This window comes from Portunus trituberculatus, chromosome 27 (genome assembly GCF_017591435.1).
Source record: "Portunus trituberculatus isolate SZX2019 chromosome 27, ASM1759143v1, whole genome shotgun sequence".
NCBI classification, from domain to species: domain Eukaryota; kingdom Metazoa; phylum Arthropoda; class Malacostraca; order Decapoda; family Portunidae; genus Portunus; species Portunus trituberculatus.
Window position 1 is genome coordinate 5,819,370 of NC_059281.1, and position 25,000 is coordinate 5,844,369.

Here is a 25,000-nt window from a genome sequence, read left to right on the forward strand (position 1 = left end):
CTTTACTCTGTCTGGTACTGTCGCTATCAGGCATTTCACTTCTCTCTCTCTCTCTCTCTCTCTCTCTCTCTCTCTCTCTCTCTCTCTCTCTCTCTCTCTCTTTTCATCCTTTCACTCACATCTTCCCCTTCCATTTCTTCTTCCTCTCCCTCGCCACTTTCTCTTCTCCATTCTTACCACTCATTATTTCCAGTCATTCTCTTTCTTCTCCTCTTTTTCCTCCTCCTCCTCCTCCTCCTTTCCTTTTCCTCTCACACTCCTCTTTTATCTTCTTACAAAGCTCACGAGGTCTGCTAATCTCCTCCTTCTTCTTCTCCTCCTCTTCCTCGTCCTCCTCCTTCTCCTTCTTCTTGTCTTCTTACTCGTTCTCGCACTCCTCGTCTTTATTCCTTCTGACGTTTGTAAATTTGTTCTTCTTTTGTGTTCCTCTTCTTCACCAAATGCACAACACCTCCTCTCCCTCCTGCAGAAGTCGGTGACGGTGGCCTGTGCCGCCGCCCTGTTGGTGGTAGCTGCACTCCCCTTCTCACAGTGCCAGAGCGATGCCTTGAGGAAACAAAGTCACAGCAACCTGACCCCGGCCATTCCTAAACAAAGACCCGCTACTGAAGGAGGTGCAGAAGGGAAGAATCCTAGTCAGGTCCCCCACCTCGGCTTTCTGACTGACGGTGTGCTGACCAGGGAAGGCATTGAGAAGAGCCTGTCAGTGATCCAGGGCGCCCTAGACGGGGATGACTCCTCTGGCCTGGTGGTGGTGCCCGGGGAAGGTGGCCCTGTCAAATCCTTCACTGACGAGGAAGGCAAGGCTGCAGTGAAGAAGCTGCAAGGAGTGAGGAGAGACCAAGTGACACGAGCAGATTCTTTGGCTCAAGGAGGAGGTGGAGGAGAGAAGAGAGGCGAAGTAGTGAGAGGACAATTAGGAGGAGGAGGACGTGTATTACAAGTAGCAGGGGGAGGAGGAGGATTAGTTGGAGGAGGACGAGGAGGTAAAGAGATTATCTTTCAAGGAGGAGGACAAAGAGTAATAGGAGGAGGAGGAGGAGGAGGAGGAAATATTGTCCGTCAAGGAGAAGAAAGAGGGAGACTAATTGTTAGAGGAGGAGGATTAGGAGTCGGAGATGTTCTCGTTCAAGGAGGAGGAGGAGGAGGAGGAGGAAGAGGAGTAGTAGGAGGAGGAAATGTCCTTGTTCAAGGAGGAGGAGGAGGAAGAGGAGTAGTAGGAGGAGGAAATGTCTTCGTTCAAGGAGGAGGAGGAGGAAGAGGAGTAGTAGGAGGAGGAAATGTCCTCGTTCAAGGAGGTGGAGGAAGAAAAACAGTAGTAGGAGGAAACATTATCGTTCAAGGAGGAGGAGGAGGAGGAGACGGAAGAAGAATAATAGCAGGAGGTGGAGGAGGAGGAGGAGGAGGAGGAGGAGGAAGAGATATCATCATTCAACAAGGAGGAGGAGAAGTAAGAAGAGTAATTGGAGGAGGAGGAGGAAGAAGAATAAGCAGCGCGACTGTAGACCATGGAGACTACTTTGTTCGGGAAGTAGGTGTGAGGCGGGACCAAGGAGCACGAAGAGGAGGAGGAGGAGGAGGAGGAGTAGGAGGAGACATATTTCTACAGGGAGGAGGACAACGGATCACCGGAGAAGTAGTAAGGAGGAGGAGGAGGAGGAGGAGGAATAGGAGGAGGAAGAGGAATTTTACAAGACGAATTCAGGCTACAGGAATTACTTGGAGGAGGAACGCAAGGAAGAGCTAGAATAGAAAGAGGAGGAGGAAGAGGACAGCAGGAGATCACCCTCCTGAATGGATTCATACCAGTAGGAGCAAACATTAGGATCAACAGTGTTCAAGGAGGAGGAGGAGGAGGAGGAAAAGAGATCGTTGTGCCTGGGGAAGGACGCCCACAGATCATAACTCACAGGAATCAAGGAGGTGCTGCAGTAGTCCCTGAAGGAGGATCTGTGAATCTCCGCCCCATCACTGTCAGAGGAAGGGAGGGATTGACATCATCACCAGCAGGAGGAAGAGAAGGTGGACGACCATCAGGAGCAGTAGCAGAAGGAGGAGTGGTCACACCAGTAGAAGGAAGACCTGCAGGAGGGGCAGAAAGTTCATCGCTCTTGCAAGCTAGAGGAGGCGAAGTAGCAGGGAAAGATCTTCAAAAAATTATCAACTCTATTCTAAGCCAAAGTAGAGAGAAAAACCCCAAAGATGGAAACAAAATCATCTTCTTAGGGGAAGACAGAGCGTTTGACGGACTGAGAAATGAAGGAGCAGCCGCAGCAGAAGCCATCAGGGCCATTAACACTGGATCTGGAGGTCAGGCTTTGAGTGGAGGAAGTGGAGAAGGGAGAAAAAGCGGAGGTGGAACTGTAACTCTTATCAACGGACCAGGAATAGAAAGCAGAGAAAGTGGAAGAGGAGAAAGTGTGAAGACATCTAACAAGGGAGGAGAAGGAGGAGTAGGAGGAGGAGGAGCCCTTAGCAATGGCAACCAAGGAGCGGTAACTGGAGGAGCAGGAGGAGGAGTAGGAGTAGGAGTAGGAGGTGTAAATGAAGTGAGATTGGTTATAGGAAATGGAAGAGATCCCAATATTTTCAATGGTGGATTAAGTGGAGAAGGAGTAAAAATCGGTGGCGGATCAGCCAGTGTGAAACAAGCTGACTTTGGCAGTGGATTTGTACGTCACGTGGATGAGAAACAAGGTGGATCAGATGGAGGAAGAGGATCAGGGTTTCAAGTGGAAACACCATCCAGACACAGTGGCCAAAGTGGAGCAGTAAAGCTGGAGTTGGTGAGGACGAATAATGAAGCATTATTCAAAGACCATACAAAAATCAGAAATGCGGAAAAAGAGCTAAGTGGACAACATGTGGATAATAGAAATATCCACCAGGCTTCCAGTGGTCTCGCAGGACAGAAGCAAGGTGGATTCAGAGATCAACGTAGAGTAAAAGTGGAACAGCCTTTGGTTCAACTTCCACTAAGAGAGGGAGACCAGAAAAAGGTGGAGGCTCCTGCAGCACACTTCGAGGCAGCAGGTGGAGGAGGCGCAGGCAGAGTAGCAATAACAGGTGGAAGTGGAAGAGGAAGTGAAATTAACGGTGGAAGAAGAGCAACAGTAGCACCGGTAAACCTCAATCCACAAGGCAACGGACAGAGCATCACGGAGGGAAGAGTGAAAAGCGTCAGTAGCCAAGGCCAGGGAGTGAGACAAGATCAGCAACCTCTGATCATCAACACAGCACGCCCTGCAACTCCAGCCCAGCCAGTCTCCAACCTAGGCCGTGCTAATCCTAACGTCCGCAGACCTGAAGGAGACGCAAGAGGTTTTGTAGGAGTCCAAAATACACAGACACCCTCCAATGAACACGTAGGATCCTTGGGGCTAGGTCGAGGATCAGATCAGAGCAGAGGCTTCAGCACCTCCTTGGAGTACTCCGGTGGTGCCACTTCCTCCGTTACCATTAACTTCGGTGAAGCTTCAAAGCAGGGCGTCTCAAGACCAAGAGGAAACTCAGAAGATGCCTTTGCAGGCTTCAAGGGACTGAGGAAAAATGCGGCAGCTTCCCAGAGGGATTTGCAAGGAGCTTCCCAAGGAATTCAGCCAGTTCCCCAGAGAATTCCGCAAGGAGGCTCTCAAGTGAGTTTTCAGGCATCTACTAGAAGGCCTTTGGGAGGTGCCCAAGGAGTCTCAGCAATTCCCCAAAAGGTACTGCAAGGAAGCTCCCAAGGTGGTTTCCAAGCAGCTCCAGTAAGACCTTCAGGTGGTTCTCAAGTTCCAGGCACTGCACAACTGGCTCTAGGAGGTTCTCAAGGAAGTCCAGTAGGTTCCCAAGGAGTTTCAGCAGCTCCCCAAAGAGTTCCGCAAAGTGGCTCTAGAGGGCCTGCAGGAAGTTCCCAAGGAGTTGTAGGAACTGCCCAACTGGTTGCAGGAGGTTCCGAAGGGCCCGTAGCAGGATCCCAACAGTTCCCACAAAGAGGATTCCAAGGAGGTTCTCATGGGAGCTCTGCAGGGCCTGCAGGAAATATCCAAGGAGGTGCACAACTAGTTCTAGGAGGTTCCCAAGGGGCAGTAGCAGGTTCTCAAAGAGTTGCACGAGGAGGTCAAGCAGTTACACAAGGCGGCAACACTGAAACCAAAATCACTTTCGTTGATACTTCTGCCTTCTCCTCCCCGGGCTCCTCTCCTGCCGCCGGCGCCCTCCCCTCCTTACCTGACTTGAGCAAATACCCGCCGGGCGTTTGGAGGATCAGTGGTTAGTTAACTGGAGTGAGTCATTGAGTTGTTTTGTTATGTACTAATGGACTTGACCTTCCCACTGTTATTGTATGTCTCGTAAAGCTTCATTCAATTGTTAAGGTTATAGCTTTGAAGGGTGACTTTGAAAGCAGACCACTGGTAGAATGAGTGATGGAGCAGTGTTAGCCTTTTTCAGTGGCCATATTTATATTTCTGTTGAGTAATGTCAAGTGAAATCAATGAGCAGGAGTTATACGGTTAGTCACAGTGAAAGTGCTAATGGTCCTATCTATTCTTATCAAAATCATTCCAATTTCTTTTAAAGATGATAAGCAGAAATTTTTCTATTTTTCTTTTTTCATTGATTAGTGACATATAATTCGTTTTTTCCATTTTCCCTCCTAGTTTCCCTCTCTAACCCAATGCAAAAAGAAAACTAAATGCATAAACATGTTTTGCGCCTGCGCATCACTAGTTATTAGTGGAAACATGTAAAAAATCATGTTTATTTTACGTACAGTATTAATGCATTTATTATTGTTATCTTTTTCATTGTTATTGTTATCGTTATCATTCGACAATTCATTCCTGGTAAGATTATGAAGTATTATTATGATATTGTGTTTGCGTTGTTATTATTGTGATATTCCCCTTATCTAGACATTCCAAAAAATACAATGTGCTGTTGCTATGTGTGTGTACGTGTGTATGTACTAGTGGTGTCAATATACAGAGTCTATATTTTTCCAAAGCTGTCTGGTTATTACAGCATATTATAATAAAAATATGAAAGCAACAATACTTCTATTTTGAACCCTGTGACTTTGAGAGCTGGGAGTGCAGAACAAAAGGAATGGAATTGGGAAGATGGAAGAGAAATAAGAGAAGGGAGGTAGGAAAAGGAGAGATAAGAAGAGAAAGGAAAGACAGAGGAGATGGGAAGGAATCGAAACATAAAAGTTAAAACAAATAAAGTTACAATTCAAATGAAAGACGATGAAGGGAAGAAAAGGAGGAGGAATAAAACATACGAACTAAGAAGAATAATGGTGAAAAAGAAGACAGAAGTTCAAATAAAGGAAATGAGAAAAAAGTCAAGAGAGAGAGACGTGAAAAATGAAATCAGGAAGCTCCAGTTAAAGACATTGAGGTAGGAATGAAGAGAAGAGAAGCTGGAATTATGAAGAGGGGACACTGCTGTTAAAATGAAGGTATTTGTGTTAAGGAGAAGGGCTGAACAAAATGGAGAGAATGAGTTTGGAATGTTGCTTTATATTCGATAGTGCATTTCCTTAATTCTTTTCTTTAATCGTGTTGCTTTTATTTATTTCTCTTTTTATCCAGCATTGCTATTAATGATGAAAGGTAAAGAAAGTAAAGAGAAATTTGTTATGAAAGGAGAATAAAAAAAAAGAGAAAATGAAAGATCGGAGGAAGAGAAAATATGGTTAAAACCGGTAAGAGAAAGAAAGAAAGAGAGAGAGAGAAAGAAAAAAAAGAGAGAAAAACGAATAAAAACAATAAGATGTAGAAAGAAAATAATTAGTAAAAGAAAATTTGAAAGGAATTTCCAGTAACACAAAAAAAGAAAAAGAAAAAAAAAAACCCAGTCAACAAAGAAGAAAGCATACAAACAAACAAACAAACATACAACTGTGTATTCAGTTAACTTTAAATATTCAGAAGGAATCTCTCTCTCTCTCTCTCTCTCTCTCTCTCTCTCTCTCTCTCTCTCTCTCTCTCTCTCTCTCTCTCTCTCGAAAGTTCGCGTGTAAATTAAGATAAAAATTCCTGTTTTTGAAATTATTTATAAAAAAAACCCAGAGAGTGAAAGTAAGAGAGAGAGAGAGAGAGAGAGAGAGAGAGAGAGAGAGAGAGAGAGAGAGAGAGAGAGAGAGAGAGAGAGAGAAGGTAAGAGACAAGAAAAACAACTAATGAAAGCAAACGAGTTACCCGGAAAGAAAATTTTGCAAGTTAAACGTTTCTTTTGTCTACTTTCTTTAGAGAGAGAGAGAGAGAGAGAGAGAGAGAGAGAGAGAGAGAGAGAGAGAGCTTCTATTATTACTCCTTTGTTGTGTGTGTGTGTGTGTATGTGTGTGGGTGCGTGGATGGGTGGGTGTGGGCAAGAGAGGTCAGCAAGGGTCATGAACGCTTCTTGGGGCGTGGAAGGACGTGGTGTGGTAGGGGAGGGTGGCCCAGGGAGAGGGAGGGGGTGAGTGGTGGGTGGGGTAGGCACTCAGTGGGCAAAAAGTTGCACTGGAAAGGATCATGAGGAGAAAGCGTTAGCAAGCAGAGTTATCAAGGAAAATAAAGAGAGAGAGAGAGAGAGAGAGAGAGAGGGGTGGGATTGAATAGCCTCTCTCGTTTTCTTTCTTTTCTTTTTTCTAACGCTGTATCCTCCTTTCCCGTTCTTTGTTTCCTTTCTTAATCTATTGCTGTGTTCTTCTTCTTCTTACTTTCCCCTATTTGTATCATTACACAGAAACAAGATTAAGCTTTAGCAAATATTCGGTCAAGTATATGGAAAAATAAATAATAAAATGGAAAAATAACAAAGGAAAATATTATGAAGTTTCTCATAAAAGATTAACGTTTTCTTTGATTATGTTACAGAGAAAACGACAAACACAAATATCTGCTTTAAAATGAAAATATATAATAAGAGGTATACAGTATTTCTTATTAATGTTCACAGCTTACTTTTGATGATATACAGTGGTTAATCTGCATATATCAATTCTTTCCCAACTAATATTAAGTGAACATCAAAGCGAATAGATCCTTTTCAAGATAAGTTATTTCGCAGAGTTTCATTATTTCGTCTTATTTTGGTTAATTCATTAGCTTCCTCTTACCATATTTTGCAGTTGTATTTATTGATTTATTTGATTATTCTAGGAGGCGAGAGGCAGTGATCCCAGCTTCATTATTAGAGAAGTGGCAGGAAATGGGGATGGGGAGGCCGAAAGTGGAAGGAAGGAGAAGAGAAAACACGTGGAGTAAACATGATGGAGAAGGTGGATGACTTCAGAGATAATTTGATTGAGGAAAGAGGCATCAATAAAAAAAGAATATATTTACGCATTTCTTGTCTTTATATGGTGCATTTCCTTGACCAACTGTAGGTGTGCGAGTAGAATAGTGACCCCGTTAGTGAGAGTGAACAGTCATGCGAGGAGTCAGGAGGAGGAGGGACAGTAATTAGGCACAAGTGATCGTTCTCTTGTATTTCGTAGCCTAACAAGTGATTATCTGTGTGCGGCGCGGTGTGTAGGCCTAAGGAAACTGCATAGGCCTCTCATGAACCCGTGGAGAAGAAACCATGAACTGTGAGACGTGTGGAAGGTGAGTAAACGTGTGTGTGTGTGTGTGTGTGTGCTATTCGACCTGTTAATTATCTTTTTTCCTTGCTCGTTTCCTAGTGTTTGTTATGAATGTAGTGATGGCGCCAGGAGATTTTCATTGTGGGGCTGAGGGTTGGCTGGGGTTGAATGTGGAGGGGCTTCACAAAATGCCATCCAAGTGAAGTGTTGATGGTAATTTGCTATGTGTAAAAAAATACCAAGGTACATTTTCGACACCTGTGTTAATTGAAAATGCAGAGTTAACGTATAACAGTCTTTTATCTCTTCGAAAGTTCTGCACAAGGAAATAAAAAAAAAATCATAATACGTATTTAGCATTTGTTAGCATTAAGATGAAGCCACCCCATCAAAAGAAATGATATATAGACACGTGTAAGTACGAAGTTGACATGGCGGAAAAGAATAATGCTATAGGAAGTTAATACAATCTGAGGAAGAATAGAAGCTAGAAGTTAGAGCATGGCAAACAGAACAAGAACTTTAAATCAAGATGTAGTAACTTTGATATATGCCTGTTCTGATGAGTGGCAGCAAATGTGTCCATAATAGCATCCATGTTCAGGTGTTTGGCCCTCCTAGAATTAACTGATTGCAGCAAGGTTAGCAGTATTAGGAGGATTGAGAGTGGCTTGGCTCATTACTGGGGGAAGTGGCTCAAGCATTCCCAAGCCCTCCTAAGCGTCTCCACTCGGTGAATGTGTATGCTATTATTCTCTCTCTCTCTCTCTCTCTCTCTCTCTCTCTCTCTCTCTCTCTCTCTCTCTCTCTCTCTCTCTCTCTCTCTCTTTTCCTCCTTTCCTTCCTTCCTCCCTTCCTCTTCTTCTGTATCTCCTCCTCCTCCTCCTCCTTCTCCTGCTCCTGCCCTCTCTCCCTTTCTTGCCTCCACTCTCTCTCTCTCTCTCTCTCTCTCTCTCTCTCTCTCTCTCTCTCTCTCTTCTTCACCTTTTCCTCCCTCTCCCTCCCTCCCTTCATCTCTCAGCCTCGCTCCCTCCCTTCCTCCCTCTCCCTCTCACCATCCCCATCCTCGTCGCCCCCTCTCTCTCTCTCTCTCTCTCTCTCTCTCTCTCTCTCTCTCTCTCTCTCTCTCTCTCTCTCTCTCTCTCTCTCTCTCTTTTGTATTACGTACATAGGTTATACAGAGCTCCACCACCACAAAGGAACACAGAGGAAGAACAACCACTTAGAGACTCGTTTTGCCCCTGACGAGGTTGTTTGTATGATCAATTTAACTATATGTGATCTGAATAGGAGAGGTAGGATAGTTAAGAGAGAGAGAGAGAGAAAAAAGAAAGACGAAAAGAAAAAGAATGAAAGATAAAAGGAAGACGCCTCACCGCACCACACCAGGTAATAAGGCGCCCCTGCAGGTGTGTGAGACAGCTAATAGCGGCCTTGTGGTGGAGGAAGGTAGTTAACGAGGTAATTGGGTCGTTAGTGGTGATGGTGGTGGTGGTGGTGTGAAGGTGAAAAAAAAAGTGAATTGGATAGTTTAATGTAGAGTGGTTAGGTAAATCTGTGGTGTAGTCTCTCTCTCTCTCTCTCTCTCTCTCTCTCTCTCTCTCTCTCTCTCTCTCTCTCTCTCTCTCTCTGTGTGTGTGTGATTTTTCAGAGGCGTTGCATGCTGTAGTAGTAGTAGTAATAGTAGTAGTAGTAGTAGTAGTAGTAGTAGTAGTAGTAGTAGTAGTAGTAGTAGTAGTAGTTGTTGTTGTTGTTGTTGTTGTTGTTGTTGTTGTTCGTCTTATTATTATTAATATCAATGTCATTTATGTTATCTCTTTCCTTTTCAGAGTGCTAAGATTTAAAAGACTGGATAAAACGTAGAAAGAAGACTATAGAAAGAATAAAACGATGCTAAAGTGTAAGAAAAGTAATAAAAAGGAGACAAAGAATGTGAGTAAAAAAAAAACATAAAGATCTATAGAAGAAAAGATATATAGAGTTCGTTTTGAATTGTAGGATAATGAAATAAAAATAGAAGAAAAGTATACATACAATAAAATGATGTCTAAACGTAAGAAAAATAATAAAAAGTAGTAAAGAATGTGAAAAAGAAAAAAAAAAGATGAAAGATCTGTAGAAAAAAAAGTTATATACCTAGAATTCGTTTTGAAATGTAGGGAAATGAAAGAGAAGAGAAAGAAAATAAAACTATGCAAAAATATGAGAAAAGTAATAAAAAGGTAATAAAGAATGTCGATAAAAGAAAAAAAAAGAGAATAAGGATCTGTAGAAATAAAAAAAAAAGTTATGCAGAGTTCGCTTGAAATGTAGAAAAATGAAAGAAAGAAAAGGAAAAGCTATTGAAATTTTCTTGTGAAAGTAAAAGAAAGGAAAAAGGAAGGTGACATTTTGAAGGCTACATACAATAACAAATAGCAATAATGATAACAACTGAATAAAAAGGGAGCCCAATTTATCTGATTTACGTAAAACTATGAAATTTAGCGAGAGAGAGAGAGAGAGAGAGAGAGAGAGAGAGAGAGAGAGAGAGAGAGAGAGAAAGGAAAGTTAATGAAAGGGAAGTTATCAGTGAATGCTGCAAAATGAGATAGAAGTGAAAGTAGAATAATTAAGAAAACAAGTAAATATGCCTCAGGAGGACAGAAAATGAGAAAGAAGATATAATATAAAAGATAAGAATACAACTTAGGCGAGGTTGAAAGAAAAACAGAAGTTAATAATAAAGTTTGCTAAATTATGAGAAATATTGAGTGACTTTGGTAAATTCTAGAAAGGAGGAGGAGGAGGAGGTGGAAGAATGAATGTGTCTAACAGTAATAAAAGTGAAGTGATGTGGGAAAAGAGAATAACTATGTGTGTGTGTGTGTGTGTGTGTGTGTGTGTGTGTGTGTGTGTGTGTGTGTGTGTGTGTGTGTGTGTGTGTGTGTGTGTGTGTTGACACACACACACACACACACACACACACACACACACACACACACACACACACACACACACTCCGTAATGGGGAAGACTGGCTGGGTGACCAGCAGACGACCGAGGTGAATTACACAGACATACACACACACACACGGCCTGTTTCTGGAGTTCTAAAAAGTGTGTCTTAGCCTTCGTGTGAGTGAAAGTTGCTCTCAATTGTAAGAAAAAAAAAACACGAAAAAAAACTAAACTAAACTAAATTATACAAAGACAAGAAACATAAACAACAAGCATGGAGACTCAAGTGTAGCAAGAGGAAGGAAGAGGAACCAAGAGAAGAAGAGGAAGAAGAGGAAGAAGAAGAGGAGTAAATGGTGAGTGTTAAATTTTATCACACTTGTATTTGTATATTTCAATTTTGCATAAAGGCACTTCTAGAAAATGCAAACAAATTAAAGAAACAGTCTACCCTGCCCATTCAGTTACAGAAAACGGGTGACTGGAAGCAAGAAAAGCAGAATAAACTCGTATCAGCCTGGCAAAATGGACGTAACTAGTACTTTCCCTGATAGCATTCAACACAATCATAATTTCTTTCATTGGATTTACTGAAACACTGAATGCTTGAAATCACTGAAATCGTTGCCAGTAATTAAGAGGAAGGTAGTCACATTAACCTCTTCAATACAGGAACGCATTTTTTACCTTGAGTTTTGTTGTTTCATTGGATTTACTGAAACATTGAATGCTTGAAATCACTAAAATTGCTGCCAGTAATTTAAAGAAAGGGAGTCATATGAACCCCTTCAGTACAGGAACGCATTTTTTTTATCGAGAGTTTTGTGTGTGATTGGACGATTTGACTTGGATTATGAAGCATCTATAGAGGTCAGAAGATCAATGGCCAGTCTTCACTATTCTAATCCCTACATGAGTTTCTGAAGCTGTAGAAAATCAGCAAATAGTGAGCAGAATGAATATGGAAAAGCGTCATGGTACTGAAGGGGTTAAATTTATATGGTGAGTTGGGAGGGAGGCAGAGTGTGTGTTGTGAGGGAAGCGGGGACAGCGAAGGATTGATTTTTGTTGCTATGCTTATTAGGCAATTGATTTCACTTTCTCCTTGCTTCATCATAGTTATTTACTTTTTTATTTGCCTTGTTCTCATTCTTGTTTTTCTTGTTTTTTTCTTTCTTCTTCTTCTTCTTCCTTTCTTCTTCTTCTTCTTCTTCTTCTTCTTCTTCTTCTTCTTCTTCTTCTTCTTCTTCTTCTTCTTCTTCTTCAGAGAGAGAAAGAGTTAAAGAGAGATAGAAATAAGAGACCGGGATAATGATCGAATTTCTTTATTGGTAGTTACATATCGGTAAAATCATAATAAATAGGTTTTTCAATAATTTTGTGTTGGCAGTCATAGTTTGTGTGTGTCTTTCCCTTGCTCCCGTGAGTGGGAAGTATGGAGACAGAAGGAGAGAGGTAGTAGACTGACAAAAAGAGTGAGCAAGAGAGGGAGAGGGAGAGCGTGGCTGAGTTGTATAGGTGTGTGTTACTCTTAGTAACATCCAGCAAAGCCGCAGCCGTATCTGTTGCCACCACTGATAACGCGGACGCCGCCGCGGCCACCAAAACCGCCGCGGCCACCAAAACCGGCATTGCCGCCACCAAAACCGGCACCGCCGCTGACAAAACCGCCACCATAGCCGCTTCCGCCGTTGATAACGTGAACGCCACCGCCACCATAGCCGCCACCGCCGAAGCCGCCGCCGAAGGCGTTGCCGCCGCGAACAACAACTGCCCTTGAGCCTCCAAAGCCAGTGTTTCCAAATCCGGTGTTTCCAAATCCGGTGCTGATGACTCGGGTAGTGCCGTAGCCTCCTCCCAATCCTCCTTGTCCACCAATGAAGCCACCACCGCCGCCATAACCAGTAAAGGGTTTAGCCACGGCCACCCCGGAGAGGGCCACCAGCGCCACGATGATGCACGTTTTCTGAAAAGTGAATGTGTGTGTCACTTACGATGACAATGATGACTGAAAAGATTGATGAGAAAGCAAGAAGTAGGGAAAAGAAAAAAAGAAAAAAGAAAGGAATTAGTAGCAGTATAGGAAATAGTACAAAAAGAAAGAAAAAGAGGAAAACAAGAAGAAAACAGTAATAGTAATGAACACACGCCTATATGCAACAATAGCACAACGATGTCCCTGGAAAGAAAATAACAGTGTGCCTTGTCTAGAAAACTCGAGTCACAGGAAACTTGTCGGGAGTGTTAGGACGATAAAGGAACACCGTCTCTGTAAGCAGTCAGATGTGGCGAGTGAACGGGTCGCGCTCTGATGATACGTCGCACGTGGACAAAAATAGATCAGTTTTCCAGTCTTGTCTACTTGAAACTGGATCAAGCTGATGCCTTTTCTAGATCACGGCCAGGTTAATTAATTAGGGACAGGTGACAGCGATACCTGGCCTTATCATCTGTTGCTGAGTCATGAAGTGATGTTAAGTCTCACCCACATCACTCGCAAAAGGAAGACCAAGCAGCAGCAGCAGACGTGTTGGCCCTTACGAGGCTATTTGTCATAAGTTAAAGTGTCTGAATCTAAAGAAAGGCAGTGTAGGAGTAGAAGTTTTGATGTTCTTATAAAAAATCACAAATGGAGTTTAAGGGAGTAGCTAGTTTCTAAAGAGGTTGAGGATTGACGGTAGACAGATGAAAGTTAGAGTACAAAGTAATGGAGTTTATGATTCTAGGAGTGTGTGGGGAGACAGGTAGACAGATGATTTGCAGAAGAGCAATATTTTTCAAAGGCAGAGGTGGAAACAAGTTGAATTTTTTTTAAGTACTTATAAGAAAATAGTTCAAGAATGGTATTGTGCAAGGGAGTAACTTATTCTTAGGTAGTGTAAAGGATCGAAGTCTATAATCCTATGCGTGTGTGGGGAGACAGGTAGACTACGTTAAAAAGAAGAAGGCAATATATTAATGAAGAAGAAATAGTGTTTATGATCGTAGGTGTGTGTGGGGAAGTAGAGAAACAATGTAGAAAAAAGGACAAAGGCAGTATTTTTCAGTAGATGTGGAAACGAGAAGAGTTTTTTATGTTCTTATAGAAAAATATCTTTGCGAATAGAATTGTTAGGAAGTAGTTTTGTAGTTGAGGGTGGAAAGATAGACAGTAAAGGTAAAGGAATAAAGGTAACGAGGTAAAGGAGTGGAGTTTGTAATCCTATATGAGTGGGAAGAGACAGATAAACAGACGAATGACTTATAGGGAAATTACTTCACGAATGGAGTGGTTAAGGAGTAGTTCTGTAGTTGAGGATGGAAAGATAGACAGGTAAGGAGTAAAGGTAACGAGTAAAGGTAAAGGAGTGAAGGTAAGAAGGTAAAGAAATGGAGTTTGTAATCTGATATGTGTGTGAGGAGACAGACAGACAGACAATTGACAGAAGTAGCAGGTGAGTGAGTGGAGTCCTATATGTGTGTGAGGAGACAGACAGACAGACGGTTGATAGAAATAGCAAAGGCTCACCATGTTGTCGCTAATAGGAGAAGCTCGAATCAGCACAAGACACTCACTTGCCACACCTCACAACACCACCCTTTATATACACCATCGCCAACCCGACGTCCACTCCCTCACCCCCCAATCAAGCACCTCTTACATGCCCCCATTGCTCCATACCCTTGCCCTTCCACCTCCCTCCACCTCCTCCTACCCACCAAGTCCCTACCTAGCACACGCCATCATCTGACCTACCCCAGACTTTTCCCCCTCCTCTTCCCGTCTCCCTTCCTCTCCCTCTATACCCCCTCTTTCCCTCCCCCCAATCGCCTCTATTCGTGTTGGCCTTCGTCACTAGTAGTACGATAAGATTACTGCTTGCTCTTATAGTTTCCTCCTCCTCCTCCTCCTCCTCTCCTCCTCCTCCTCCTCCTCCTCCTCCTCCTCCTCCTCCTCCTCCTCCTCCTCCTCCTCCTCCTCCTCCTCCTTTTTTTCTTTTTACTTCTTCTTCTTCTTCTTCTTCTTCTTCTTCTTCTTCTTCTTCTTCTTCTTCTTCTTCTTCTTCTTCTTCTTCTTCTTCTTCTTCTTCTTCTTCTTCTTCTTCTTCTTCTTCTTCTTCTTCTTCTTCTTCTTCGTCGTCGTCGTCGTCGTCGTCGTCTTCGTCGTCTTCTTCATTTTCTTCTTCTTTTTCTACATGCTTTCATAATTTCTTCTCAATTTTTAGGCCGTGGAAGTGAAATGAGTCGGTGTCAGATGTGTGTGTGTGTGTGTGTGTGTGTGTGTGTGTGTGTGTGTGTGTGTGTGTGTGTGTGTGTGTGAGCATCACGTTTCAAACCGGTTATTGCACGTTCTGTAATGTGGATAATTTGACGTTTCCCTCGAAGCAAGCAAGTGTTTTAGCAAGTTGGTCTCGCTTGTCTTGCCTGCCATGCTTGCCTCCCCTCATTGCCAAACAGGGAAGGGAGGAGAAAGATTGGGAGCATATTGCGCTAACTGTCTCTCCTGTGTGGCGACATTAGAGACGGACGCTGTATGTTATCATGGAAAACAAACTATTGCGATAAATGTCATGGCGGTAGCAGAGAAGAACGTTATGTATTGTAATGACGAACAATGATAGTGATAGTTTAGAATTGAGGACTAGTGACATCTGTTGCTCATGATCTGTGTTAGTACACCTGTTGCTTCTATCTATCCACAGGTAATGTAGGTTGTATCAGGTCAGCTGTGGTGCGGTGAGGTCAGATTACGTTGGGTCGGCTTAGGTAAGATAGAGTTAGTTTAAGTTAGGTTGCTAAGTCGGAATTGGTCAGGAAATCATCAGCCTCCAAAAAAAGAAAAGAAAAAAAAGATAATGATAATGATAAACGAAGAAATGAAATTGATAAACAAATTAATTCCTGTGTTTGAATCTTCTTAATTCTTTTCCCCTTTTTTCTTTGCTTATTTAAGGTGACGAGGGAGGAGACAGCATTTATAAACAGGCTTTCTTTTTCTTTTTTCCCCTCATTTGTATTTGCCCTTGGCCGCTCTCCCTTGATACTTCACCTGTATAGTCAGTCACCTGTGCGTCCCACTTGTAACATTCCATCCCGTACACCTGCAAACCCTCCACTCCACCCAGACTCAATGCAACGTTGTACTTTAAGACAGCGGAACGAGTGAATAAATCAAAACCTTCCAGTGGCCGTTGCTTTCAATTTTTCTTTAGTGAAATCGGCCAGGGTTAGTGAAATGAAGTGCTGTCATCGCGCCATTACGAGTCAAAAGGTTAAGTCCTTGACGAGTCGCAGGTGTCATGCCCTCAGCGACAATGACCTGCCTGTGCATGTGTCTGGCGCGAACACTGGAAAGTTTGACGGATTTCTCGTGTAATGTGTTGTCCGTGGCCGCGAGTCGCACAGTTGAGAGAGAGAGAGAGAGAGAGAGAGAGAGAGAGAGAGAGAGAGAGAGAGAGAGAGAGAAATTTAAATAGACTTAATAGGTAATCAAATGGTCAATGGGGAGCTGTGAGAGATTACAAATACTTAAGCTATGGTGAGTGAACATGGGTTCGTATGTTTCATGTGTCTTACACAGGGACCACCACGTGTACAGGACGATTCGCGTCTTGCAGGATCCCTTATGTTAATTTTTTATAACTGTTTGCACTCACTTCCACTGCTTTGTGTTTCAGCCTGCACTGGGGCTGGCATTCTTAGTGGGTCATTTTTTTTTTCTTTTTACTCATTCTGTTGCCTTTTTCCTTCTTACATAAAAAAACCGACCGTTTATCACTGGCGATCAGAGAAGGGAGAATAATATTGGGAACATATTGCACTGCATGTCTTTTATCCGTAAGGCGGCAGTAAAAACCAACCCTGCACCGTAATAGCGAACAAGCTATTGAGAGCGAGACAGAAACGCATAGGAGTGACAAGGAGCGGCAGATTACTTGATTTCAGAACATTTCATAAGACACATCCATTGAAAGAACTCACTATACACTTATTAATGCAGTTTGAAGACTTAATTTTAACGCCACCTGTTTGAATCTCTGCTTACGTAGATTTTGTATGTAATTTACAAGTGGAGGGCTATCCGGTTTGACGCAGTATAGAATCAGTGGCTTAGGAGTGACAGAGGAAACAGTACCAAGGCTGGTTCGCAGGTACTGTATAATTCCAAGTTACTGTAATCTTAAAGTCATCTATTTTAATCACTCTTTTTATGAAGTTTACAGTTCGGAAGCTATATGAGTTGAGGCAATATAGAATCACTGGCTTAGAAGTGACAGGGGAAACAGTACCAGTGTAATGTTGATGGATATTTCATCTCGCTGGTGCTCTAGTGACCGAGATGTGTGAAGAAATGCTTAGGAATAAATAGAAATAGATGATAAAAAAAAGATAATCTGAAATGAAGTTAAAGTGAAAGATAAAGTGAAAGGTTAAAGGGAAGACCTGCAAAACAACTGAAAGGTCACAAAGGTCTGAATAAAACACTGGTGGATGTGATTCGATTCATAAAACTGCCTCGTAATAGTTGAACTAGAAATATTAAGTGTGTTAGGAAAATTGAGCTTGTCGTTGGCCAGGATCGCTTATTTGCAAGATTTAAAAGAGTAGCGACTGTAATTCTGCGATAGAGAAAATGGAATATGACTCTATTTTATATTATTGTTGCAGTGTTCTATATTTTGTGGTGTGAAAGTTTACTGTGTTTGAATCTCATTGTATATTGCTTTAGTTGTTCCTAAATACTTGCTGCTGTTGCTGCTGCTGCGGTAACACTTCATAACAACAACAACAACAACAACAACAACAACAATAACAACAACAACAACAACAACAATAACAACAACAGTAGCAATAACAGCAACAACAACGACAATATTAGCAACAAAACTGCTACCACTACCACTACCACCACTACTTCTATTACTGTCACTACTACTACTACTACTTCTACTTCCACCACCACATTTAAGTACTTACACAATTTCCTTTGTTATTGCCATTGCTCTTGTTGTTGTTGTTGTTGTTGTTGTTGTTGTTGTTGTTGTACTGTCGGTGGCTGGCAATGATCACAACCATCCTTTTTATTAACATTTTATCATTACTCCCTAATTAGTGTTTATGCAATGTAGTGAATACATTTACAGACAAACAGACAAACAGACAGACAGACATACATACTGACAATCAAACAGACAGACAAGCAGACTAATCACAACACACAACACAGTAACACACACACTGACACTTGGTACAATTGCGTACACACTGCGGTGTTGGCACACACACACACACACACACACACACACACACACACACACACACACATAGTGGATAAGGTGGTGAGCATGGGATCGGGCAGACGTCCACGCGTAGGTTCGAATCCCACCACGTACGGCCTTAAAACACTTTGCCATTTGTCGAGTGGTTTAAAGTTACCTACATGTCACCATGATACCCAGGTTCTAGTTGGTTACACTCAAGATGAGCTTGGGCGGTGATATGGGCCCTAATATGGGTAACCCTATAAATAAAATTGCCTGCGCCACTAATGGGCGGAAGCTGAACAGCGCTTCCCATACACTCTTCAAGTGTGCCTACAGGCGCTATAGGCCTTACCGTAAAAAAAAGAAAAGAAAACACACACACACACACACACACACACACACACACACACACACACACACACACACACACCGCGTAGTGTAGCGGTTAGCACGCTCGACTCACAATCGAGAGGGCCGGGTTCGAATCCCGGGGCGGCGAGGCAAATGGGCAAGCCTCTTAATGTGTGGCCCCTGTTCACCTAGCAGTAAATAGGTACGGGATGTAACTCGAGGGGTTGTGGCCTCGCTTTCCCGGTGTGTGGAGTGTGTGATGTAGTTTCAGTCCTACCCGAAGATCGGTCTATGAGCTCTGAGCTCGCTCCGTAATGGGGAAGACTGGCTTGGTGACCAGCAGGCGACCGAGGTGAATTACACACACACACACACACACACACACACACACACACACACACACACACACAACATGGGAATGAAAGACTGTAAAAAAACAACAACTTTCAACAGCTGCGGTTGGTGTCAAGAAATGTAGTCGTAGTGGTAGTGTTGATGGTGGAAGAAGGGTTGTAGTAGTAGTGGTAGTAGTAGTAGTAGTAGTAATAGCAATAGTAGTAGTAGTAATTTCAGGAAAAAAAGGCTAATTAATGACTTCCTGTTAATTTACTTCTGTGTGAAGAGAGAGAGAGAGAGAGAGAGAGAGAGAGAGAGAGAGAGAGAGAGAGAGAGAGAGAACTTGAACACACACACACACACACACACACACACACACACACACACACACACACACACACACACACACACATCATTATTATCATCACCATCACCAGTTAAAGAAAGAAGATGAGTTAGATAGAAGAGGAGGAGGAAAAGAAAAAGAAAAATAAGGAAGAGCAGAAATAAACGACAAATTTTCGAGTGCTAGTTTTGAGTGTTGGCTCTGTATATTTCTCCCACGCAGTGACTCCATTTCCACGTGTCTCCTCGCGGCGGACCTTCATTTCTCACAGAGCTTTCCTCATAACGAGTCATTACTTCACGGGGAATCTTCTCTGGCAAACACTTCAGCCTTGAGTTTTGAGGGAGTTCCGTTTTCTGTAAGATCGGCAGCGGGTGAAGGGAAGGTAAACTCAGGTGTCGTTTGATGGGGTTCTTCGCGTGAGTTTATTGAGTATGGGACAAAAGGAACATAGACAAACAGTAGAGGATCCGATGGTGGTGATAGGAGGTGATGGATGAGCAGAAGGAGTAGAGGGAGGGTACCAGTGAGAGTCGAGAAGGTTAGGTTAGAAGTATGTTGTGAGGAATGGAGGAGAGGCAGCAGCTCCCTTCATTCTATTCCAGACACAAACAGTAGTAGTGGAGCGGGTACAGAGTGGGACATGCCAATTACTTTCCATAACCGTAGCCGCCATAGCCGCCATGACCATAGCCACCGTAGCCACCATAGCCGCGACCACCATGACCGCCATACCCGTAGCCGCCATAGCCGAGGTTGAACACTGAATGGCCAACTCCACCAGCATAGCCACGGCTGTAGCCACCATAGCCGCCATGTCCGCCGAAGCCAACAGCAAAGCCACGTCCGCCGCCGCCACCATAGCCGCCATAGCCGCCGTAGCCGCCATAGCCGCCATAACCGCCATAGCCGCCATAACCGCCATAGCCAGGTTCAGCCAGAGCCACGGCCACGAGGGCGCCGAGAAGCAGGAGGGCAAAGAAGGACTTCTGTTTGGGAGATAGTGATGGTAGTAGTAGTAGTAGTAGTAGTAGTAGTAGTAGTAGTAGTGGAAGGGGTGGTATTAGTAGTATTAATGTTAGTAGTATTAGTATTAGTATTTTTATTATTATCACTAGTAGTAGTGGTAGGAGTGGTTGTAGTAGTGGTAGGAATGATAGTAATAGTAGTAATAGTGGTGGTAGAAGTGGTGGAAATAGCAGTAGTGGTAGGAGTGATGGTAGTAGTGGTTGGAGTGATAGTAGTAGTAGTTGTAGTAATAGTAGTGGTAGGAATGGTGGAAGTAGTAGTAGTAGTAGTGGTAGGAGTGGTGGTAGTAGTAGTAGTGGTAGTAGTAATAGTAGAAGTAGTAGTAATAGTAGAAGTAGTAGTAATAGTAAATGTAGTAGTAGTAATAACAGTAGTAATAGTTGTTGTTGTAGTAATTGTAATAGTAATAGTATTGGTAGTGATGGTGGTAGTGGTAGTAGCAGTGACAAGGGTAATACTGTTCATTGGATACAGTAAATATTATACTATGAATAGGTACCACAAGTTAGTAATCACCTTTCTTCTTCCTACAAGTGGCGCTTCTTGTACCCGTGCCATCCTTATCCATAGAGTCAAAAAGTTTATTTATCTTCACTAATCTTTATTTTATCGCACCAACTCAACTGTGTATCTTTATGAAGCAGCTTGTGTCTTGTGTCTCTATTTAGTTTTCCTTCTTCATTATGTGCTGTGTGTTGTTTCCCTTCTTCCCTACAAGCTGTGTGTTATCTTTCCTCTTTGTTACAAGTTGTCTGTTTCCTTGCTTCTACAATTTGCGTGTGTTTTTAATTATAAGGTGTGTGTTGTCTCCCTTTTTCCTTACCAGTGGTGTGTTATTCCTCTTCCTTACAAGCTGAGTCTTATTTCGTTTTGTCTTTTTTTATAAGTTATGTGTTGTTTTTCTTCTTTTCTACAAGTTATGTGGTATTACTTTGGTCTAGAAACTGTTATTTTTCTCTTTCTTACAAGTTGTGTGTTGTTTCTCTTCCCTTACAAGCTAAGTGTTATCTTTTATCTTTTTTCTACAAGTTGTGTGCGTTGTTTTTCTTCTTTTCTACTTGTGTTTGTGTTACTCTCCTCCCTTACAAGTTGTGCGTTATTCCTCTTTTTTTACAAGCTGTGTGTTATTTCCCGTTTTCCCTACAATTCCCTACGAGCTGTGCGTGACAAGGACTTACCATCTTGTATCTGTAGCTGCAGGAGGAGGAGCTGCTGCCTGTGTGTGAGATAGCTGGATGCTTGATGCCACCCACACCGAGACACACCTTTATATACACCCACGCGCACACCTTCACTCCCTTCCCCCTCTCCCACTGCTCACCCCAGCCCCCTATTCGCTCCCCTTCCCTCCCGCCCCGTCACCAAAACCTCCGCTAGAGCCTTGGTTATCACAACACTATTGTTAGCGACATCACGCCCTCTCCTCCCCCCACCGCCATCTCCACCACCTCCACTTCACCGCATCCACTGCCTCCACCGACCACACCCACCGCAATACCTCCACTTGGGATGCATGTAGCTCCACGTCCACCTTCTCCATCATTACTGCGTCCCTCATTATTGTTATTGTTATTATTATTATTATTATTATTATTATTTATTATTATTGTTGTTGTTGTTGTTGTTATTGTCATTATTATTTATATTGTAATTGGTTCAAAGCATTTCTCTCTCTCTCTCTCTCTCTCTCTCTCTCTCTCTCTCTCTCTCTCTCTCTCTCTCTCTCTCTCTCTCTCTCTCTCTCTCTCTCTCTCTCTCTCTCTCATTAAGATTTCCCACACCATTCCAGCTTTCTTTACTAACCTAACCACCACCACCACCACCACCACCACCACCACCACCACCACCACCACCACCACCACCACCACCACCACAGCTGTCACCTTCATTCTCACACTTTCCGAGTCCATAAATAACTGAAGATTGCACTAAGGTCAAACTCTATGGATTACTTTCGTCCTTTGTAATACGTGAAAAGAGTCAAGAAGTTTCATAAGAGAGGAAGAAAAGGAGAAGGAATAGAAAAAAAAAATGATAAGTCGGAAGTGAAGGAGGAAAGGAAGGAAGGAAGGAAGGATAAAGAGGGTGATAAAAAGGAGGACGGAAGGAAGGGCAATTGGAAAGATATAGTGTTGGAATGGAGGAAAAGGGAGGAAAAGGAGAAAGTAGGAAAAGAAGTTACTGAAGGAGGAAAACAATCATATATTTCCTCTTCCCTTTCCCTTTCAACATTTTTTTTTATAACGGGAAGTAAAAAAAAAAAAATCAAAACTGGTAAGGAAATGAAGACGAAGTGACGTGACAGAATTACCCAATGAAAAAAAAGGAAAAAAGATGGAAGAAAAAGAGGAGAGGAAAAATGAAAAAAAGAAAAATAATGGTATAAATATGATTACTTTGGGTTGCATTGTTTAGAACTTTAGACCAACACACACACACACACACACACACACACACACACACACACACACACACACACACACACACACACACACACACACACGAAGGAAGACTGAATCACCAGGACCATGTGTTGAAATAAGATCATTAAAACAGAGGACAAACATGAAGGAATGATATTGAAGGACAGGAACTAAATCGATCTCTCAGGAAGTATTTTTTTTCTTGTCAAATTTAACTAGCGGTATTGACTATTGCTATTATTACTATTTCCTTTATTTCCTTCAGGGAGAAAAAATAAATGAACGGGATGATTTTTGCCTTATCTTGTATTTTTCATGTCGTAAATGAAATAAAAGAAAGAAAACTACACGGAAAAGGAAAAAAAGACTCAAAATGAAGTTACAGGTATTTTTGTCGTTTTTCTTGTAGGTATGATTTTATCCTGTTTCCTTTACGAATGAAGATGACAATAGCAAGGGAAAAAAAGACAGATAGAGGAAGGAGAAGAGCAAAGTAAACATGGAGGAAAGGGAAAAGGAAAATTAGGAAGGAAAAGTAATAAAAAGAAAGGGAAGAGTTAAGCAAGAACCTTAACCCTTGAGTACCGTGACGTGTTTGCATATTCATTTTGCTTATTATTTGGTAATTTTATACAACTTCGGAAACTTATGTGGTGGATTGAAATAGAGAAGACTGTTACCATTAATCTTCTGACCTCCATGGACCCATCCTAATGCCAATAAAATGGTCTAAATCGTTTACACATCTCAAGGTAAAAGTGTGTCCCATTACTGAAGGGGTTAAAACACAACGAAATAGACACCAAAAACAGTCACTTCTATACATGGCAGACACGTGAAAAAAAGCAGTATCTCTCTGTATGGAAAGAAAATATTACAGGATGATGGGTGTAATATGTATGACTGAGTTAGAGATCAGTTACAAAACATCGACCATACATGTAGTTAGAAGATAAGATAGGGAAGTGAAGAGAAGATAAATACATAAAGGTCAGATGATGTACAGAAGAGGAAGTTAGGGGGTAGATGTATAAGTAAAGAAATATGCTAATTGCTAAGGTTAATTCGAGTTAGGACATTGTTATACAGGTGACAGATACAATAAATACGTAATATGTCACAGTAATATAAGAAAATACGTAGAAGAGAAGGATTTGCATTAGAAGAGAGAGGAAGATATCAATGCAATCTACTTTATATTTGAGAGATGTGTCTAAAAAGGTCAAATTAAGAGAAAATGCATAGGAAAAGAAATTAATAACACAAATCTTTCAAATGCCTACAAATTGACTATACTGACAAATCCAAACCAGGATAGCACGATAAACAAGTATACATATAAACACAAGTATACATATAAACACAAAACCAATGATTACACAGAGAAAATTGTACAAAATCGAGTATTCTAATAAATGTAGCCTCATAACTCCTCTGCTGCCAACACGCACGCTGACAATAAATCGTTGCCACTACAGGTAAAAATTGACATCGCAAAATAACCTTGTGCTCTGTGGTGATTAGTGACGAGTGAGTGAGTGTGTCCTTGTGTCGGTTCATTCTCTTATGGTAGAGGCTTGCGTGACAGTGTGTGTGTGTGTGTGTGTGTGTGTGTGTGTGTGTGTGTGTGTGTGTGTCACTATATGCAGTAGTAGTAAGAAGAGAAGGAAAAGTAGTAGTAGTAGTAGTAGTAGTAGTAGTAGTAGTAGTAGTATCTTAGTAAAAAAAAGTACAGATACAACGATTATATAAAAAATAGAGAAAAAAATGAAAAATAGGATGAGGAGGAGAAGGAAAATAAAGGAGTAGAAGAAAGCGAAGGAAAAGATGGAAGAGAGAGAGAGAGAGAGGAAGAGAAAGAAAACGAAGATAGAGAGTAAGGAGGAGAAGGGCGAGGACGAAGAGTTGGTAAAAAAAAGTAATAGGAGGATTATAAGAATTACCAGAATAAGAAGAATAAGAAGAATACAAAGGGCGTTTTTGTTACGTGTTTGCATAATGAGTCATGAGTTTCCTTCACCTCGCTGAGGATGAGAGCAAGGTGAGTAAAAGAGAGAGAGAGAGAGAGAGAGAGAGAGAGAGAGAGAGAGAGAGAGAGAGAGAGAGAGAGAGAGTGTTATCTTTATTACTCATTTTCGTCTTAACTTTAAAAAATAATCTTAGTTTTTTCTTAGATACGAGATAAATTAATGTGTTTTTTCTGTATATTTTTGTTTTTACTTTATGTAGGTAAGTGAGTGAGTGAGTGAGTGAGTGAGTGAGTAAGTGAGTGAGTGAATGAGTGAGTTAATGTAGGATGTGTAAGTGAAAGGGAAATGATAATAAAAAGCACAGGAAAATATAATGAAATTTGATATTTTATTACTTAATTTACAGACTTAATGGTAATGAAATTTAGAGAAAAGGAATGTTGAAGAAGAACGAAGGAGAAAAACAGGAAGTGGAGAAGGAAGAAAAAAGAAGAAAATAAAGAAAAAGGAAATAAGAGAGGAAGAAGAGAAACAGAAGAGGAAAGGGAAGGAGGAAAGAAAAAGAGCAGAGGAAGGTAAATAGTTGATAAAAGTGCAAAAGAAAGAAAGCTGAAAGAAAAATAAAAAGAAAAACAAGAACGGAATAAAAAGAGAATGATAAGAAATGAAAAGAAGGAAAAAGAAAAGAAAATAAAGAGAGAGGAGGAAAACGACGAGGAGGGGGAATCGAAGGAGGAAAAAGGAAGTCAAACATAAAAGATATCGAAGTTGTTTAGATTAATTTGATAATAACAGGAAATAAG

At 41.8% G+C, this 25,000-nt stretch overlaps 2 protein-coding genes and 1 long non-coding RNA gene across 3 annotated transcripts; 1 reads left to right on the top strand and 2 right to left on the bottom strand.

Annotated features, from left to right (window-relative positions):
* The first annotated feature begins 7,394 nt into the window (after window positions 1–7,394).
* On the top strand, window positions 7,395–9,534 carry LOC123509735. Its single transcript, XR_006676275.1, has 2 exons — window positions 7,395–7,580; window positions 9,388–9,534. It is a non-coding gene; the product is annotated as an uncharacterized LOC123509735 (long non-coding RNA).
* A 2,273-nt stretch (window positions 9,535–11,807) lies between these two features.
* Window positions 11,808–14,082, bottom strand: LOC123509736 (glycine-rich cell wall structural protein-like). Its single transcript, XM_045264256.1, has 2 exons — window positions 14,007–14,082; window positions 11,808–12,464 (listed from the first exon to the last, which is right to left on the bottom strand). Exons 1-2 carry the CDS (start codon window positions 14,007–14,009, stop codon window positions 12,030–12,032), a joined length of 438 nt encoding a protein of 145 aa, XP_045120191.1. The 5' UTR covers window positions 14,010–14,082; the 3' UTR covers window positions 11,808–12,029.
* A 5,091-nt stretch (window positions 14,083–19,173) lies between these two features.
* Window positions 19,174–21,045, bottom strand: LOC123509737 (keratin-associated protein 19-2-like). The gene is made up of 2 exons (XM_045264257.1): window positions 20,983–21,045; window positions 19,174–19,764 (listed from the first exon to the last, which is right to left on the bottom strand). The coding sequence occupies exons 1-2, from the start codon at window positions 20,983–20,985 to the stop codon at window positions 19,426–19,428; spliced, it is 342 nt and encodes a 113-aa protein (XP_045120192.1). The 5' UTR covers window positions 20,986–21,045; the 3' UTR covers window positions 19,174–19,425.
* Between the last annotated feature and the right edge of the window lie 3,955 nt (window positions 21,046–25,000).